General features: G+C 38.1%; 2 protein-coding genes across 2 annotated transcripts; one reads left to right on the forward strand and one right to left on the reverse strand.

Annotated features, from left to right (window-relative positions):
• The first annotated feature begins 946 nt into the window (after window positions 1-946).
• Window positions 947-3,764, forward strand: LOC128132953 (uncharacterized). Its single transcript, XM_052769974.1, has 2 exons — window positions 947-1,270; window positions 3,405-3,764. The coding sequence occupies exons 1-2, from the start codon at window positions 947-949 to the stop codon at window positions 3,762-3,764; spliced, it is 684 nt and encodes a 227-aa protein (XP_052625934.1).
• An 8,597-nt stretch (window positions 3,765-12,361) lies between these two features.
• Window positions 12,362-13,230, reverse strand: LOC128132954 (uncharacterized). Its single transcript, XM_052769975.1, has 2 exons — window positions 12,757-13,230; window positions 12,362-12,676 (listed from the first exon to the last, which is right to left on the reverse strand). Exons 1-2 carry the CDS (start codon window positions 13,228-13,230, stop codon window positions 12,362-12,364), a joined length of 789 nt encoding a protein of 262 aa, XP_052625935.1.
• Window positions 13,231-17,770: the final 4,540 nt, after the last annotated feature.

The raw sequence follows: 17,770 nt of genomic DNA on the forward strand, positions 1-17,770 counted from the left end.
AATGAAGCAAAATCTTCAAAATGAAGACTTGGATCACTTTAAATAGTGTCCAAGTTCGGGACATGGTAAAATTCTACCCGATACCGGCGTTAGACGGGGCTTTTGGTCGCACCCGTCCAATTTGCCGTAACCCGATATGGTTGTTTCTAAAAATGTTCCGATCAGTAATACGAGGCGTTAGAATGAGTTCTAAGGGTATTTGGGCACTCATTAAGTCATAAAATAAAATATTCAATAATGACTTAATAAAATGCCGAAAGCGGAAACGAAATCGGAAACGACGATTGGATGATCGGAACGAGTCGCGAAAAGGGTTACATTTAGGGATATGAATTTCGGGTTGTTACAACAATCAACTTGTGAATGATGTAAAAGACATTCCTCAAGACGAGAAGGAGAAGTTTCAGTGCAACATCAAAGCCTTAAGAATGATTAGGTTTTCTTTACAATCAGACATGTTTCGATTGGTAAGTTCATGTGCTACAGCAAAAGAGATATGCGATAGGTTGAAAGAATTGTATTCTACAGATGACGATCTGGAACATTCGATTCAAACCTTGTTGCTTTCTGAGTTTGGTGATTTCAAACAGAAGCCCGAAGAGAAACTCATTCAAGCCTTTGATCGGTTTAATCATCTTCTCAGTAAGATGATAAAGTACGGGATCGAAAGAATGGTTATTGAGCAGAAGGTCACCTTCATGAACGGACTTAGACCCAAATGGATGGCAGTTGTATCTATAGTGAAGGCACACGAACAGTTCAAATGATACCCATTGGCGAAACTGGTGGGAATTCTGAAGTCCCATGAAAGTGCGGGGTCAAAGGAATCGAACGTAGTTTCCAGTTTGGGATCATTAGCTCTTTTTCAAAAGGAAAATGCGTTGTTGAAGAATAAGAAGAGTTGGATCTTGCCGATTATGATCTAACTGGTGAAGAGTATGCTCTGATGGTTTCCAATCCAAGAAAGTTTGTTAAAAGAAAGTTCCAAGCCAACAAGAACCGAAACTGGCAGGGAAGTTATAGTTCTGAGAAAGTGAAAGAGGAACCGAAGATGTGTTCAAAGTCAAAAGAATCCAAGAAAGAGTCGAACATTGGTGGTGACTCAGACTTTGATTGCCATTATTGTGGAGGCAAGAATCACTTTGCCAAAGACTGCATGCTGAAGAAAAAGGCAGAAAAGGTTGATGAGGAAGCGAACCTCCTCAGACGATTGGACGAGATCAAGAAAAGAAAATCAGTAGCTAACAATAACACCATGAATGATTCGATTGTATAGGATACAGGTGACAATGATGAGTTTGGTGGGGTGGATGTATGGTCCACATATTCATAGGACCAAGAAGTGAGAAAGCCGATGCATGGCAAGGCTATGCTGGTGAAAGAAGAATATGTTGCGGGAAGATGTTTAATGGTGACAAAAGGAGTATCACAGATACGAGGGTACACAATAGATGGTGGGTTGGAAGATGAGAAGGAGCGAGAGGACGGGTATTTCGCTACGAAACCTATTAGTGAACAGATCAACGAATGTGATAAGTTGATCAAGAAGGTACAAAATATTCTTGCTTCTCTGAAAATACCTACTATTAACTATGAAAAGGAACTGAATTGCTTAAAATCTAAATTTTCTAGTATAAGTAGTAGTCTTACCCAAACTCGTGTCACAAAATCTAACCTGACTGATCAAATTAGCAGGATATCGTCGAAGAGTGAGGAGAGGAGGATGTGGATTGAGCAGAAGGAGAAAGAGTTAATTAGGTCTAGGGATGAGTCAATCTATTTGCAACGAGACAATCTTCAGCTCTTTAGACAACGAAACGTTTTTTGTTTGATTGAGAAAAGACTTTACTTTAATATCACTCAATTGCATCTCGATTGTGAAATAGGAAAGAAGATACATCGAATGATTTTACCCTTCCTTGAGTTAAAGGAGGATGAAGTCGACGCCGAAGCTTACAATTGTTAAAATATTGTATCTTCTGACGAAATCTCTCCTGCCTAAAATATTGGTCATGACAAAATAGAGTCCTACATAAAGTCAAAAGACCATAAGCACATGCTCAAAAATCTGTTCGATGAAAACGATATATTGAAACTAAGAACCGAAACTATACAGAAATTTGACTCGTTGAATGCCAAATTAAGTTAAGAAAATAAAATTGATGTTGAAAATTCATCTGAACTTAATGAAGATGATGGTGGACTGTTCTGAATTTGTCAAAAGCAAACTCAAAAGTAATAAAAATCTAATCTCTGAAAACTCCGTGGAGTTCGCTCACTCATCAACAGACAAGACCAAAATTCTCAAGGCAAAAGTTGTTGTATATCAAAAGGTTCAAACCACTCCAAATCAAGTCTACACAGTTCAGGGAGTCACTCCTCAACAAACAGCAGAACTGACAGCAATGGTAGAAGAAGATAATGCAAATGGCTGTGAGGAATTCTTCTGGTCAACACCAATAGATAATGCTGATGAAACAAAAGGCCTATCTCAGAAAACCTCATGGAGAGTAAAAGGTAGGTATGTGTCGAAACCACTCAATGAACCTACAAAATATGATGTGCCAAGCACAAGTGGCACCAAAACATCTTCGGTCGAACCAGTGATAACGTCCAGTGAGACGTGTTCGTCAAAGAGCGAAAACCATGCTCAAGTATCGAAGAAAAATGACAATATTCATAAAAATCCAAAACAGGCGGCAGAAAGAAAACACCAACGTAATCTAAGATACAAGAAGAATCTCTCAGAAAGATAACCGTTTTGGAGATCTCATAATCCTCATTATGTAAGGTATGAAAAGACACATAAGTCACGAGGAGAACCAAGAAGCAACCGAAAGGAAGGTTTCGGTCCTCGGCATGAATGTAACCAAAAGGAGGGTTTCGTTCCTAAGCGTGAAAGCGACCGAAAGGAGGGTTTCGGTCCTCAGTGAGTAAGCAACCGAAAGCAAGGTTTCGGTCCTCAAGATAATAGCAGCTGAAAGGATGGGTTCAGTCCGAAGTTCAATCAGACGAACCGAAAGGAAAAAATATTCCTGTTCTCAACCAAGGAAGAGTGATAATCGACGATCTAATATCGTCTCTAAACCTTATTCTTTTCTTTCACATTCCAATTCTTATCCTTCAAAAGATTTAAAGGGGAAAAGGAAAGCTCTTTCCAGAAGGCAACAAATGCCCCATAGAGATCCAAAAGCATGCTGACGTCAAAATTTCAAATCCAACGTCCAAATCAAATGAGTCTAGGTCAACCAAAATCAAAGTTTTTACAATAAAAAGAAAAGATGAAACAACTCTGATAAAAAGAACTTATATGCTTGATGTTTCACTTACTATTCCATGTCTTGTAAAAGGATCACAAGGACCCAAGAAACTTTGGGTTCGTAAATCTGCTTGATATTTTGTAGGTTATACATGACGGGCAGTTTGACGAAGAATGGTACATTGATAGTGGCTGCTCGTGTCACATGACAGGTCGAAGGGAAGAATTGAGAGAGTTTCGGTCTCTCAAGGATGGTGGAACAGTGAAGTACGACAACAATTCGTTTGGAACTATCAAAGGCTATGGAATGATTACGAATGGTGACTTCTCAATCAGAAGGGTCGCATACGTTGAAGGATTGCAACTCAACCTAATAAGTGTATCACGGATAGTAGTTGGGACCGGATTGAAGGTCTCATTTGATGATGAAGGCACAGAGATAGTCGAAAAGAAGTCAAATAACATACTACTGAAATCGAAGCGAAAGAGGAAATGTACCCTTTGAATCTAAATCCAATTCGAGGGAAACCTGTAGTATACTTGCTAACGAAGGCTCACTCAGACAAAAGCTTGTTATGGCATCGAAGGCACTCTCATCTCAATTTAAAGGACATCAACAAGCTGGTACTTGGGGATCACGTTCGAGGTCTTCCGGTTCTTAAATTCGACAAAGAACATCTATGTGTAGCTTGTGAAATGGGAAAGCAAAGTCGTCAAAGTCATCCTTATATTATCAACACAAAGGTGATAGAGCCATTGGAGTTGTTACATATTGATCTATGCGGTCCCTCCTCTATTGAAAGCATTGGTGGGAACAAGTACATTCTTGTCATACTTAACGACTTCTCTCGCTTCACATGGGTATTCTTCTTGAAGCAAAAATTAGAGGCAACTCCTAAGCTCAAGCTCTTCATAAAGCAAGTAGAGGTTCAACTAAGAAAAGTGGTTTGTAACGTAAGAAGTGACAATGGATTGGAATTCATGAACAAGGATTTCGAAGACTTTCTGGCTGAGAAGGGAATGACTCATAATTTCTCTGCTCCATATACTCCACATCAGATTGGAATCGTCGAAAGGTGAAACTGATCTCTGTGCGAAGCAGCTCGAACTATGCTAAGCTTCGCTTCCTTGCCTTTTTATTTCTAGGCTGATGCTATTGTTGTTGCATGTTACACTTAGAACAGATCATATCTAAACAAGCGATTTTCTATCACTCCTTACGAGATCTTGAACAACCGCAAGCCTAATGTGAAGTTCTTTCATGTGTTCGTTTCAAGATTGTAACAACCCGAAATTTTCTATCCTATTCATTCTAACACTTCATTGGAAATCAAACTCATTTCTGCTAGCTTTTAGCACAATTAGGAGCCTGTTTGAGTGTTCTGAGCCTTGTACACTTTAGGGATAAGTGTAGGGGTTTATCTGCTGGATCTATAGTACAAAGAATGAGCCTGAAACACCCTTACCTGGAGTTCACGTCCACCACATGGGATTTTACGGCCGTAAACTCCTTTTGGGCCATAAAATCCACCCTATATGAGGATATGTTGGACATTAGTTCATTCTTTCATTTCCCTTGGCTGATTTCCTCCTAAATCCTATCAAGTATCATCCCGATCCTCGTCCCCGATCTTCAAAACACGTAAGTTTATTGCCCTAATTAGTTGATATCTTAAATGATCTAGTGATCTTACATGATTTCATCTGTGAAATCATTCCATTTTGTAGATCTTCAAGTTTCACCAAGAATACCAAGCACACACACTAGTGTTCTTGGCCAAAATCGACCATTCTAGCTCGTAGATCGTAAGTACTCTTGTTCTAACTCGTTGTACACTAGGTTTAGCCTTTTTAGAGCTTAGAATCATCAAGAATTAATGGTTGAATGAGATTTTACGGCCAAGGATCTGCCAAGGCCGTAAACTCCCTATAAGGGTGTAATGATGCCCTTTCCTCCCTCCAGTTGACTAGACCTTAGCATAGAACCAACAACCATAGAACTAAGGAATTCAAGAAACGAAATGGTACTTCCCACCATGAGTTTACGGCCGTAAACTCAAGGGGAAGTTGTCCCCAGTCCGTAAACACAAGCTAGATCCATTCTTGGACCTTAAACTCATATAGACTCTTGTTTAAACCATGGAACACTTAAACACTTAAGACACCTTGCCTTTAAGCCTAAAATGGAGACCCATTAGAGAATTTATGGCCAAGAGTAAACTCCCTTGGGCCGTAAACTCCAATAAGTATGGTCTATGGACCATAAACTCAAATACAAAGCCTTATACTCCTTTGTTGCAACCCAATGCCCACTGAACACTTTGACCAAAGTGTTTTCCATGCATTAGGATGTATATACTTGTCTAATTAGTGTTATAATCTCTAATTGTATATATACATATGTCTTATATGTTATTAGGATCATTGTGTGTGTTTAAGTCTTCAGTTAAACACCAAGCACTTGTCCGACACTTCCATCCAATCCACTCACTATAGGTGAGTTCATACCCCTTAAATAACCCTTTTAAATGTTTTTAAATGTTTATAAATGCTTTTATGGGGGGGATACAAGTTGAATCATGCTAGTTATTACATCAATTACATGTGATTAATAACTAGCATACAAATGGATTTATTACACTTTTAGCTGTTTACTCAAGATACTCCTTCCAAATGTCTTACTAAAACGTTTTTACATGTTAAATCTCTTTATCAAACTTTCTTACATACTGTATGTTTCCTTTCAAACTCTGTTACAATTGTGTTTCAAACAAAAGTTTTCTTCTACTTAAACTGTTCTTATCAAACAAACTGTTTTCAAATAATTTTACAAACTGACATCAAGTCATCGTTTCTTAGCGATTAAACTTTTTAATGGTTTTACAAAACTTCTTTTATACTTTTATATTGTCAAATTCATGCCTATACATGCATATTTATATAAGTAATGTTTAAAGGACTTAGGACGGCTAGCTCGCTTTATTTCCTTTTCCTCGTTGGGATGTGGCCTTAGGGCATCGGTTATTCATCCGAATGTCGTCTAAATATTAATTAGATATCATGTATACATATATAGACATAAATGTTCCATCAGTTAGTTCAGTACCTTTGGGTAGCAAAGGCATACTTCAGTTATATGTGTACATTACTAGTAGTTATAATAGGTATAGTTAGGAGATACTACTTACTATTCCAAGTACAAGGAATCACACAAGAGTCCGTTCATTCATGAGTCTATACTAATACGTTACATACTATATGAAGAGATTCGATTACATACTATTACATAGATACTATTTCATAGATACAATACACGATAACACGAGAACACACAATAAAGAGAAACAGGGAGGAAGATACAATACACAACAAGGTGCTATAGCATGGAACAATTATAGGATCTAACTATACCAATGAATCACTAACGCATTGTTCTAAACAAAAGGTGATAGTTATATTGGGCATACGTGATCATAATAATATGGATGTTCACGACTTGCAACATTGAAGGGGTCGCGTTTGGTTCCCAGAATCTTTTGACAGGGAGAGCGTTTAGTATGGGATCTATCCATCACATTATACCTTAATACTCATTTTAAGGCAATCAGTACAATAGTAGTCACTTATTACAAATACTACAGTACATACACTTTACATACGACAAATACAAAAGGATACAATTCTAGTATTATATTATTTTCCTTATTACCTTTACTTTGTGTCACATTCACATAATCGATGAGCTAGATTAGATTTGAATAATAATAGTTGTACAAGGAAAAACCTTCACTTATGTAGAGGTTCATACTTTCAAAACAGTCAGGTCTTGGTAGAAGGCTACTTTCAAAACAGTCGGGTCTTGGTAGAAGGCTACTTTCAAAACAGTCGGGTCTTGGTAGAAGGCTTCTTTCAAAACAGACGGGTCTTGGTAGAAGACTATTTTTTATAGTAGTAGGAAATATGAGTTTTTCTAGGGTTTTCAAATGTTTACAATTACTTACAAACACTTTCATACTTATACAAACTTTCCTTCAAACAATTACAAGTCTTTCCTTTATAGTTTTTACAAGTCAAAGACACATAAATACTTATGAATTCACTAGCATTATTGTTGATGTTCGCTTTCAAAATAACTTGTATTCTCAGGTCACAAATAGACAGGTACGACGACCAGGTTTTGTGAAGACGGAGCAGTCAAGACTCGCCTTTTATTTTGAGTATTCATTGTGTTGTTTTATACTATGAAAGAACACACTTGTATTTAAAATTATACTAAGAATGCAATGGATGATGTTGTTGCTTGTTTACTACTTTGCATTATTGTGATACATTACATGACATCCTCCGCCCCAGAACGTTTCCGCCGTTCTCAGTTTGGGGTGTCACAGATTGGTATCAGAGCATTGTTTATAGTAAATTAAGTATATCAACCCATAAAAGATATACAGACTATAAATACAATGGGATTAAAAATAATCTGACCATGAGTTTATACTTTTAAATAATAAAATATTTAACTAAGTATACATACCTGCATTCATACTAAAATCCGTGTCACAATGACAAGAACAAAAGTATTACGATTGTTGAATATCACAAGTAAGCTCGGGGATGTATGGTCAGTCTTGGGAGTGGCATAGCCTGATCAACTATGCTAGTCCGAGGAGTGATTAGCATATGCCCAAGAATGGTTGTGATGTGGCAACAAGTCTAAAAAATTACCAACACTACCACAATGAGAACTCTAAAACAGAACATAAGTCCAAAATACTATATGGGTATTTTGTGTTACTATAACTTCTTACTTGAGAACTAAAAAGATCTTCATTACTAGGTCAATAGTTGCTAAGTCGATACATTAAGGTTATATGTAACTAGGATGACATAGACTTAGAATCGGTGAATTTTTGCTTTACCCATGATCCTTGTGAATTTCGAGTTAAGGTCACTAATTCGAAGGCCTATCCTGTTTTGGTTACATATAAATGGTATGCACTTTACAAATAGTGATGTAACTAATGAAGATTATCTTATAATTATCTAGTTAGTTCATCTAATAATTATTTCTTTACCCCAAATTCTCGCGTAGATAACATGGCTGGACTTCATCCCCACGACGACGTATACCTTCCGAACGAAGACAATGTTGCATGGTTTGGAGAAGAACCAGAGGATGATCATCCAATTCCTTTGAATGATCACCAGGCTGAAGACCTTTCGGATGATGCTAACTCCGAACCCGAAGTTGAGAACCTACCCCCGAAAGCTCCCATTCCAAATCCTAACCCTCCTCCGGCTTTTCATGGCCTGGCGCCTCCTTGGGTAGAATGCATGGAGACATGGACCGAAGAGTAAAATCAGCCCATGCCATTCAATGGAGACCGAAGATTCTACAATAGAAGCAAAGGAAGCTCGGTAGACAGAGTTCTACCAATCCTGATCCGTAAAATTGCCCAAAACGAGATTCAGGGCAGGACAGCTCTCCATCATATCGCAGAGGTTGATGCCAATGCAGGAATGCATACCATCCGCACAAATCACCTTGAACACACTCAGGAGAGATTTGAGAGAGACCATGACACCATGCTACAAGCACTAGCTGAAACACGGTCTAAAATCATAGAGCTCCGACTACGCCAGAGGGTGTACGAAAGACACCTGCTTGACGTGGAACGTTAACTGGCTGAACTGAGAGTTCACCAGAGGGATGACCATCACCAGTAGGAGATGCTTTACTTTCCTTCTTTGTTTTAAGGTTTCACACCCCAAAACCAGAACGGCGGAAACGTTCTTGGGCGGAGGACGTCATGTACAGTATCACAACAATGCAAAGTAGTAAACAAGCAACAACATCATCCATTGCATTATTAGTATAATTTTACCTACAAGTGTACTCTTTCATAGTATAAACAACATAATGAATACTCAAAAATAAAAGACGAGTCTTGACTGCTCTGTCTTCTCTAAACCTTGCATGGGTACCTGTCTATTTGTGACCTGAGAATACAAGTTATTTTGAAAGCGAGTATCAGCTTTAAAGCTGGTGAATTCATAAGTATTTAATGTCGTTATCTATATAAGTATTAATGAAAAGTCTTATAAGTAAAAGCGTAAAAGTTTGAACATCCTAGAAAATCCCATATTTCCTACTAGTATAAAAAGGTAGTCTTCTACCAAGACTAGACTGTTTTTAAAGTAGTCTTCTACCAAGACCTAAATGAAAGTAAGTAAACAAGTAAGTAGTCTTCTCACGAGACCCGTTGTAAGTAAGTAGTCTTCTCACGAGACTCGATGTAAGTAAGTATTCTTCTCACGAGACTCGCTGTAAGTAAGTAGTCTTCTCACGAGACCTTCTGTAAGTAAGTAGTCTTCTCACGAGACCCGTTCTAAGTAAGTAATAATATGATTGATAGTCCCTTTTCTATGAGTTCTCCTTAAAATATATTTTGGAACTAAAGGTGACTTCCGCAATGAATAGCTAGGTCGAAATCCATATTTATTACCAAATCATATATAAGCCCAAAACTATACCTATAATAGCTTACTAGAAATATATGAACGTATACCCTTGCTACCCAAAGGTACTGAACTGACTGATTAGAACTGTTATGTTCGTATATGTACGAATGATATATAACTAAATATTTAAACGACCTTCGGATGGATACCCGATACCCACCAGACCACATCCCAACGAGGAAAAGGAAATAAAACGGGTTAGCCTTCCTAACTCCTTTAAACATTACTTGTATAACTATACATATATACAGACATGCTCTGGTGTATTCCTTGTAATAGGAATAGCAAGTAGTATCTCCTAACTATACCTATAATAGTTACTAGTAAGGTACAAGTATAATGAAGGTATACCTTTGCTAGCGAAAGGTATTGAATTGACTGAGGGTACGTTTATGTCTATATATGTTTACATGATATATAACTAATATTTAAACGACATGAAGATAGTGTTTATAAACAACTATATGAAAGGAAACGCCTTCCGGGACTAGGAAGCACCTTGATCAAGTGTTGGAATCACATGTAATTCATCAAAGGGAAGTGAAATGGCACCTAAAGGTGTTTATTATCATGAGACCAACTCCATTAGAGTTTACGGTCGTAAACCCATGAGTTTATGTCTGTAAACTCATGGTACCCCTACCATTTTGTGGTTTGATGTCCTAAAAGTCATAATGATGCATCCTAACTTGAAGTCTAAGCCTTAGGGAGTGTTTGTGGCATCAATACACTCTTAAATGGAGTTTACGGCCCATGGACCACTTCTCCATGTGTTTGCGGCCGTAAACCCATATGGATGATGGTCTTTTGATGTTTTCAAGTACTTAGCACATCAAGGTAAAGGTCCGGGCTAGTTTCCAAGCATAAGGAAGGAATTTAGGGCAACTTTGCACCATAAAAGGGAGTTTACGGCCTTGGGTGATCCTTGGGCGTAAACTCTCATCCAATCCTTGTTTCTTGGTGTTTTTGATACCTAAACATGCTAAATCTAGTACGGAAGAAGTTAGAACAAGAGTACTTACGATCTAGGAGCTTGAAGGGTCGGTTTTGGCCAAGAACACTAGTGTGTGTTCTTGGTGTTTCTTGAAGATCTAAGAAAACATGATTTTTGTTGGTGAAATCATGAGAGAATACTAGATTAAGCGGTGTATCAACTAATAAAGGATGAATGCTTACTAGTTTTGAAGATCTAGGGTGATTGTTGTTATGATAGTTGAGAGAGAATGAAGGAAAATTCGGCCAAGAACTGAATAAATGAGAAGAAATGAGCCAATGCCCTATATATACTCTTGAGTTTACGGCCACATGAGTTTACGGCTGTAAACTCATGGTCTTGTGGCTGTGAACTCATTTAGATGGGGTTAGGGTTTGTTTTGCTACACTGTGGTTCTAGCAGGTACTTTCTAACACTTATTCCTTAAGTGTATTAGGCTAAAAACTCCTTAGAATGACTTGTAACCTGGATAGGGCTCTGTACTAATGATTTTGACACTCAGTTGAGTTGACGGACTGGTCTTTTAAACGTAAAAATTTTTCGGGTTGTCACATCATCCCCTGTTAGAGGGAATTCCATCCCGAAATTAGTTTTCTTAGCATTACTATTGGGGTTGCGCTCTTTTGCTTTGCAGAATACTCACTCGTAGACCTAGAAACTTTGCGCTGGTGTTCCTGATAGGATTCATACTTGGTCCGTCGATTATTACCTCGTGTATACGAGTCGTATAAAGTTAGGATTAGTAGGACGGTCGGATGTGCGACTCTGCCCCAGGTCTACAACCCAACGAGGAACAGGAGAAACGGCGGAAACACATATACTAAGTCTCCGTAATCATAATCATATACCACCGTCGCGTATACACTAAATCTTAATAGGTGGGATGTATTCGTCCATAGCCTCTTTGCTCGAACTTGGTCTGTTGGACGAGTGGTATTTCATGGAGGTTAGCTGAGGTTCCTTCGGAAAGGATTAGAAACATGAGGTATTCTACGCCTGAGTACTTCAGAGTTATGGAGCGACGGCCTTACTAGAAAGAAGGTTTCGGAGAGAGAGATTTATGCATGAAACTGGTATTGTGAGGATCGAATGGACTCTATTCGTACGATGAAATTGGAATCACTTGGAAATAAAGGCACTAGATTTGATCATAACGGCGTTACAAACAAAACACAACAGTGCAACTCTTAAGAGAGTTACAATACTATATATTTACTACAAGACTATTGTTGCGAACAAGGTATACTACAAAAGACAAGTATACACAGCACGAGGGTCCCTTAACAGATGGGATCTAGCAAAAGATAAGACTCAAGCTGCACAATTTTTAAACAGTTTGTGAATCTGTTAAAACGAATGTCGTAGACACTTTAACGTGGGTCCGGAGTAGTCTCTCCTTCGGCAGTGTTCGTTAGCATCCTTCCGTCTGTGCCAGCATGCGCTGCCTCTGGGCAGTTTCTTTTGTAGTGACCCACCTTGCCACAACCGTAGCAAGCCTGGCTCATACCAATGTTGGGTACTTGGTTGATCGCTCTTGCTGGATTCTTCCAGTAACGTATGGTGTGTCCCTTTTTGTTGCAGTTTAAGCACTACATCTCCCGACAAGATCCATGGTGGTGATAGTTGCATTTGTTGCACTTTGGGAGATTACCTGCATATGGCTTTGCTGGTAATGGGTTAGTAGGGACTATTGTAGGTACTGTAGCAGCATTGACTGTAACTTGTTGTTGTTTCCTTGAGGATTCTTGTGAGGACTCATCTTTCCTCTTGTTCTTGTTGTTGTTTCCTTCTTGTTGGTCTTGTACAGAAATTTTTGAGTTCCGATGGTTTCTGTGGTCAATCAGAGATTGTGCTAGTTCTTTGGCACTATCGAAAGTATCGAGCCTTGATGCTAACACACTTGACTGAATTTGGGGAACAGTCCCCGAATATACATCTCTATTTTCTTGCTCTTAGGAGCAACCATATATGGGCACAGAATTGCCAGATCATAGAATCTACCCGTATAGGTTGATATATCGGTACCAACCATTCTAAGGCTCCAAAGTTCCTGTTCGAGCTTTTCAATTTCTCCTCGTGGACAGTACTCTCTCATCAGCATGATCTTTAAGTTTTCCCAACATATCGAATTTTCCACTACTAGAGTCAGTGCCTTAACGTGGCCATTCCACCATGTTAAAGCTCTCTCTGAAAAGGTACAATAAGCAAACTTGACCTTGTTGTTCTCCAGGCAGGCGCAAATCTCAAAGACTGCTTCTATCTTTTCTATCCATTGTCTTAAAATCATAACCCCTCCAGTTCCATTAAAGTCTCGGGGTTTGGCATTCGTAAAATCCTTGTAGGTGCATCCTCGAGGAAGCCCACGGCTCTCACCATGGTTAGAAGGATGTGCAACTATTCCCGATCCACTAGGGACAGGAGTATTGATGGCTGACACGGCAGCTGCTACTGCTGCCATGAAGGCTGCTTGGAACATGGCAGTGTCGAAATGAGGAGGTGGTTGAGGTGGTGGAGGAGGTGGTGGTATCGGCATTTCGTTATTAGGGTTACGCCTTGGATTCCTGCGAGGCGGCATCTTTTGACTATACGATTAAAAGATGACAACACGGTAAGAATAAATGAATAAGGGGAGTGACTCATGGACGAACTCTCCATGGTCTAGTAGCACAATTTAATAATACGTTTGAATAAGGATCTAGTATCGAAAGGTGAAAGCATTTGGACAATAATGTCCATACGATTTGGTATCTGTCAAAAATACTGGAGATGTAACATGTTCTGGAAAGGTGGCCTAGGAATAGGCCTTACATCAACCATTAATGTAAATTTTTGATAGGACAACGACCTAATCAAGACCTAATAGATCTAAGATTTACAACGATAGGAAATTAGACCAGAGTTTTACATAAACTAGGTTATATCTGAAGGAGAAGTCGATGAGATTCTATCGGCGACAAGAACTACCAGAAAAGTCTTCAGTTGAGTTATCATTCGAAGGGATTGGGTGATCATTCTCTGGCTCCTCTCTGAGCCATCCAGCATTGCCGTGGTTAGGGTAGTGCGGGTTGTCGTGGGGATGGAAATCCAGCCATGATATTTACGCGAGAACAGGAATAATAATAACTAACTAAATAGACAAACTAACCAAAATAATTATTAGAAGATCTTTATTAGTTGCTTCCATACTTGTTTGGTGCATACTAGTTATACGTATTTAGGATAGGATAGACCTTCGAATAAGTGACCCTAACTCTAAGCCCCCAACCCAACGGGGACAGGACATAAAGCAATGATCCACAGATTCTAAGTCTATGATATCCTAGTACATATAACCTTAGTGTATCCACTTAAACGACTATTAACATACTAATAAAAATCTATGTAGTTCTCAGATAAGTAATTACAGTAGCACTAAATACCCCTATGGTATTTCATTGTGGATATGTTGATAAGTTTTTAGACTTGTTGCCACATCACAACCATTCTTGGGCATATGATAATCACTCCTCGGACCAGCATAGTTGATCAGGCTATGCCATTCCCAGGACTGACCATACATCCCCAAGCTTAATTGTGATATTCAGCAATCGTAATACTTTTGTTCTTGTCATTGTGACACTGATTTTAGTATGAATGTAGCCATGTATATTTACATAAATATTTTATTATTTAAAAGTATTAACTCTTAGTCAGAGTGTTTTAATCCCGGTGTATTTATAGTTAGTATATCTTTTATGGGTTGATATACTATATTCACTATAAACAAAGCTCTGATACCAATCTGTCACACCCCAAAACCGGAACGGCGGAAATGTTCGGGGACGGAGGACGTCATGTACAGTATCACAAGAATGCAAAGTAGTAACAGAGCAACAACATCATCCATTGCATTATTAGTATAATTTTACTTACAAGTGTATTCTTTCATAGTATAAACAACATAATAAATACTCAAAATAAAAGACGAGTCTTGACTGCTCCGTCTTCTCTAAACCTTGCATCGGTACCTGTCTATTTGTGACCTGAGAATATAAGTTATTTTGAAAGCGAGTATCAGCTTTAAAGCTGGTGAATTCATAAGTATTTAATGTCATTATCTATATAAGTATTAATGAAAAGTCTTATAAGTAAAAGCGTAAACGTTTGAACTTCCTAGAAAATCCCATATTTCCTACTAGTATAAAAAGGTAGTCTTCTACCAATACTAGATTGGTTTGAAAGTAGTCTTCTACCAAGACCTAAATGAAAGTAAGTAAACAAGTAAGTAGTCTTCTCACGAGACTCGTTGTAAGTAAGTAGTCTTCTCACGAGACTCGTTGTATGTATGTAGTCTTCTCACGAGCCCTGTTGTAAGTAAGTAATCTTCTCACGAGACCCGCTGTAAGTAAGTAATAATATGATTGATAGTCCCTATTCTATGAGTTCTCCATAAAAGAGATTTTGGAACTAAAGGTGACTTCCGCAACGAATCGGTAGGTCGAAATCCATATTTATTACCAAATCATATATAAGCCCAACACTATACCTATAATAGCTTACTAGAAATATATGAACGTATACCCTTGCTACCCAAAGGTATTGAACTGACTGATTAGAAATATTACGTCCGTATATGATACCCACCAGACCACATCCCAACGAGGAAAAGGAAATAAAGCGGGTTAGCCTTCCTAACTCCTTTAAACATTACTTATATAACTATACATATACATGCATGCTTTTAACAAGGTATCTATGTAAAAGTATCCATGTAAGTGTATCTATGTAAGTGTATTTCTTCATATAGCATTTAGTATAGACTCATGAATGAACTGACTCTGGTGTATTTCTTGTAATAGGAATAGCAGGTAGTATCTCCTAACTATACCTATAATAGTTACTAGTAAGGTATAAGTATAATGAAGGTATACCTTTGCTAGCCAAAGGTACTGAACTGACTGAGGGTACTTTTATGTCTATATATGTATACATGATATATAACTAATAGTTAAACGACCTTCGAACGGATAACCGGTACCCTAAAGCCACATCCCAACAAGGAAATGGAAATAAGGCGAGCTAGCCTTCCTAAGTCCTTCAAACATTACTTATATAACTATACATATATAGGCATGCTTTTAACAATTTAAAAGTATAAAAGAAGTTTTGTAAAACATTTAAGGGTTTTGAACAATAAATAAATAATAATGACTTGATGTCATTCTATAAAGCATTTCAAAAGTAATTCCTTTGATAACAAAGTGTAACGGAGTTTGGAAGAAAACATACAGAACGTAGTACAGTTAAATAAAAAGTTGTGAAACAAGTAAAACGTTTTGGAAAGCCATTTGAAGTAATTGGTTTGATAAAACAGCTAAAAGTGTAGTAAATCCATTTGTATGCTGGTTATTAATCACATGTGATTGATATAATAACTAGCATGACTTAACTTGTATTCCCCCCCCCCCCCCATAAAAGCATTTAAAAACATTTAAAACATTGATTAAGGGGTATGAACTCACCTGATGTGGGTGATTCAAACGGGTATGCGTGTAAGGATGAGAAGTTCCACGAATGATGTCCCGAGACACAATAAATCCTAAATGACATATAAGGACACATATTAACATGAATATAGTGTTTATAAACAGCTATATGAAAGGAAACGCCTTCCGGGACTAGGAAACACCTTGATCAAGTGTTGGAATCACCTGTTATTAATCAAAGCGAAGTGAAATGGCATCTAAAGGTGTGTATGGTCATGAGACCGACTCCATTAGAGTTTACGGTCGTAAACCCATGAGTTTACGGCCGTAAACTCATGGTACTCCTACCATTTTGTGGTTTGATGTCCTAAAAGTCATAATGATGCATCCTAACTTCAAGTCTAAGCCTTAAGTAGTGTTTGTGGCATCAATACACTCTTAAATGGAGTTTACGGCCCGTGGACCACTTCTCCATGTGTTTGTGGCCGTAAACCCATATGGATGATGGTCTTTTGATGTTTTCAAGTACATAGCACATCAAGGTAAAGGTCTAGGCTAGTTTCCAAGCATAAGGAAGGAATTTAGGGCAACTTTGCACTATAAAAGAGAGTTTACGGCCTTGGGTGATCCTTGACCGTAAACTCTCATCCAATCCTTGTTTTGTTGATGTTTTTGATACCTAAATATGTTAAATCTAGTATACAACAAGTTATAACAAAAGTAGTTACGATCTAGGAGCTTGAAGTATCGCTTTTGGCCAAGAACACTAGTGTGTGTTCTTGGTGTTTCTTGAAGATCTAAATAAACATGGTTTTTGTGGATGAAATTATGAGAGAATGCTAGATTAAGTGGTATATCAACTAATAAAGGATGAATACTTACTAGTTTTGAAGATCTAGGGTGATTGTTGTTATGATAGTTGAGAGAGAATGAAGGAAAATTGGGCCAAGAACTAAAGAAATGACCCAATACCCTATATATACTCTTGAGTTTACGGCCACATGAGTTTACGGCTGTAAACTCATGGTCTTGTGGCCGTGAGCTCATTTAGATGGGGTTAGGGTTCGTTTTGCTACACTATGGTTCTAGCGGGTACTTTTTAACACTTATTCCTTAAGTGTATTAGGCTCAAAACTCCTTAGAATGACCTGTAACCAGGATAGAGCTCTGTACTAATGATTTTGACACTCAGTTGAGTTGATTGACTAGTCTTTTAAATGTAAAAATTTTCCGGGTTGTCACATAAGGCATCGTTTTCCTGTATATGTCCTATGTGGCAGCTTTCTATGAAACTATCTTGTACTGTAAGTACTTTTAGTTAGGCCTTTATACGGCCAAAAACCTTTCTACTCCGGATATGATGTAAGATCTTCTACAAGGTCAATTTTCCCAAACTTATTACGTCATGAATATCAATATTGAAAGTCGGCTAACTTCTGTGTCACTCTAGTCAAGTTATTGGACTAGGGTAATTTAACTCAAGGATCATTCCCAATTCTATTTCAATGGTTGGATCATGTTATTCACCAACCA

The sequence above is a fragment of the Lactuca sativa genome, chromosome 3, assembly GCF_002870075.4.
Source record: "Lactuca sativa cultivar Salinas chromosome 3, Lsat_Salinas_v11, whole genome shotgun sequence".
Lineage (NCBI taxonomy): Eukaryota > Viridiplantae > Streptophyta > Magnoliopsida > Asterales > Asteraceae > Lactuca > Lactuca sativa.

Excerpts from the sequence above, each read along its gene's own strand:
- LOC128132954 (XM_052769975.1), bottom strand. The coding sequence starts at position 13,230 with ATGGCAGCAGTAGCAGCTGCCGTGTCAGCCATCAATACTCCTGTCCCT. Across the intron at positions 12,677-12,756 it reads CGGGTAGATTCTATGATCTG|TCAAGTGTGTTAGCATCAAG; the intron begins GCAATTCTGTGC and ends CCCCAAATTCAG.
- LOC128132953 (XM_052769974.1), top strand. The coding sequence starts at position 947 with ATGGTTTCCAATCCAAGAAAGTTTGTTAAAAGAAAGTTCCAAGCCAAC. Across the intron at positions 1,271-3,404 it reads ACACCATGAATGATTCGATT|GTTATACATGACGGGCAGTT; the intron begins GTATAGGATACA and ends GATATTTTGTAG.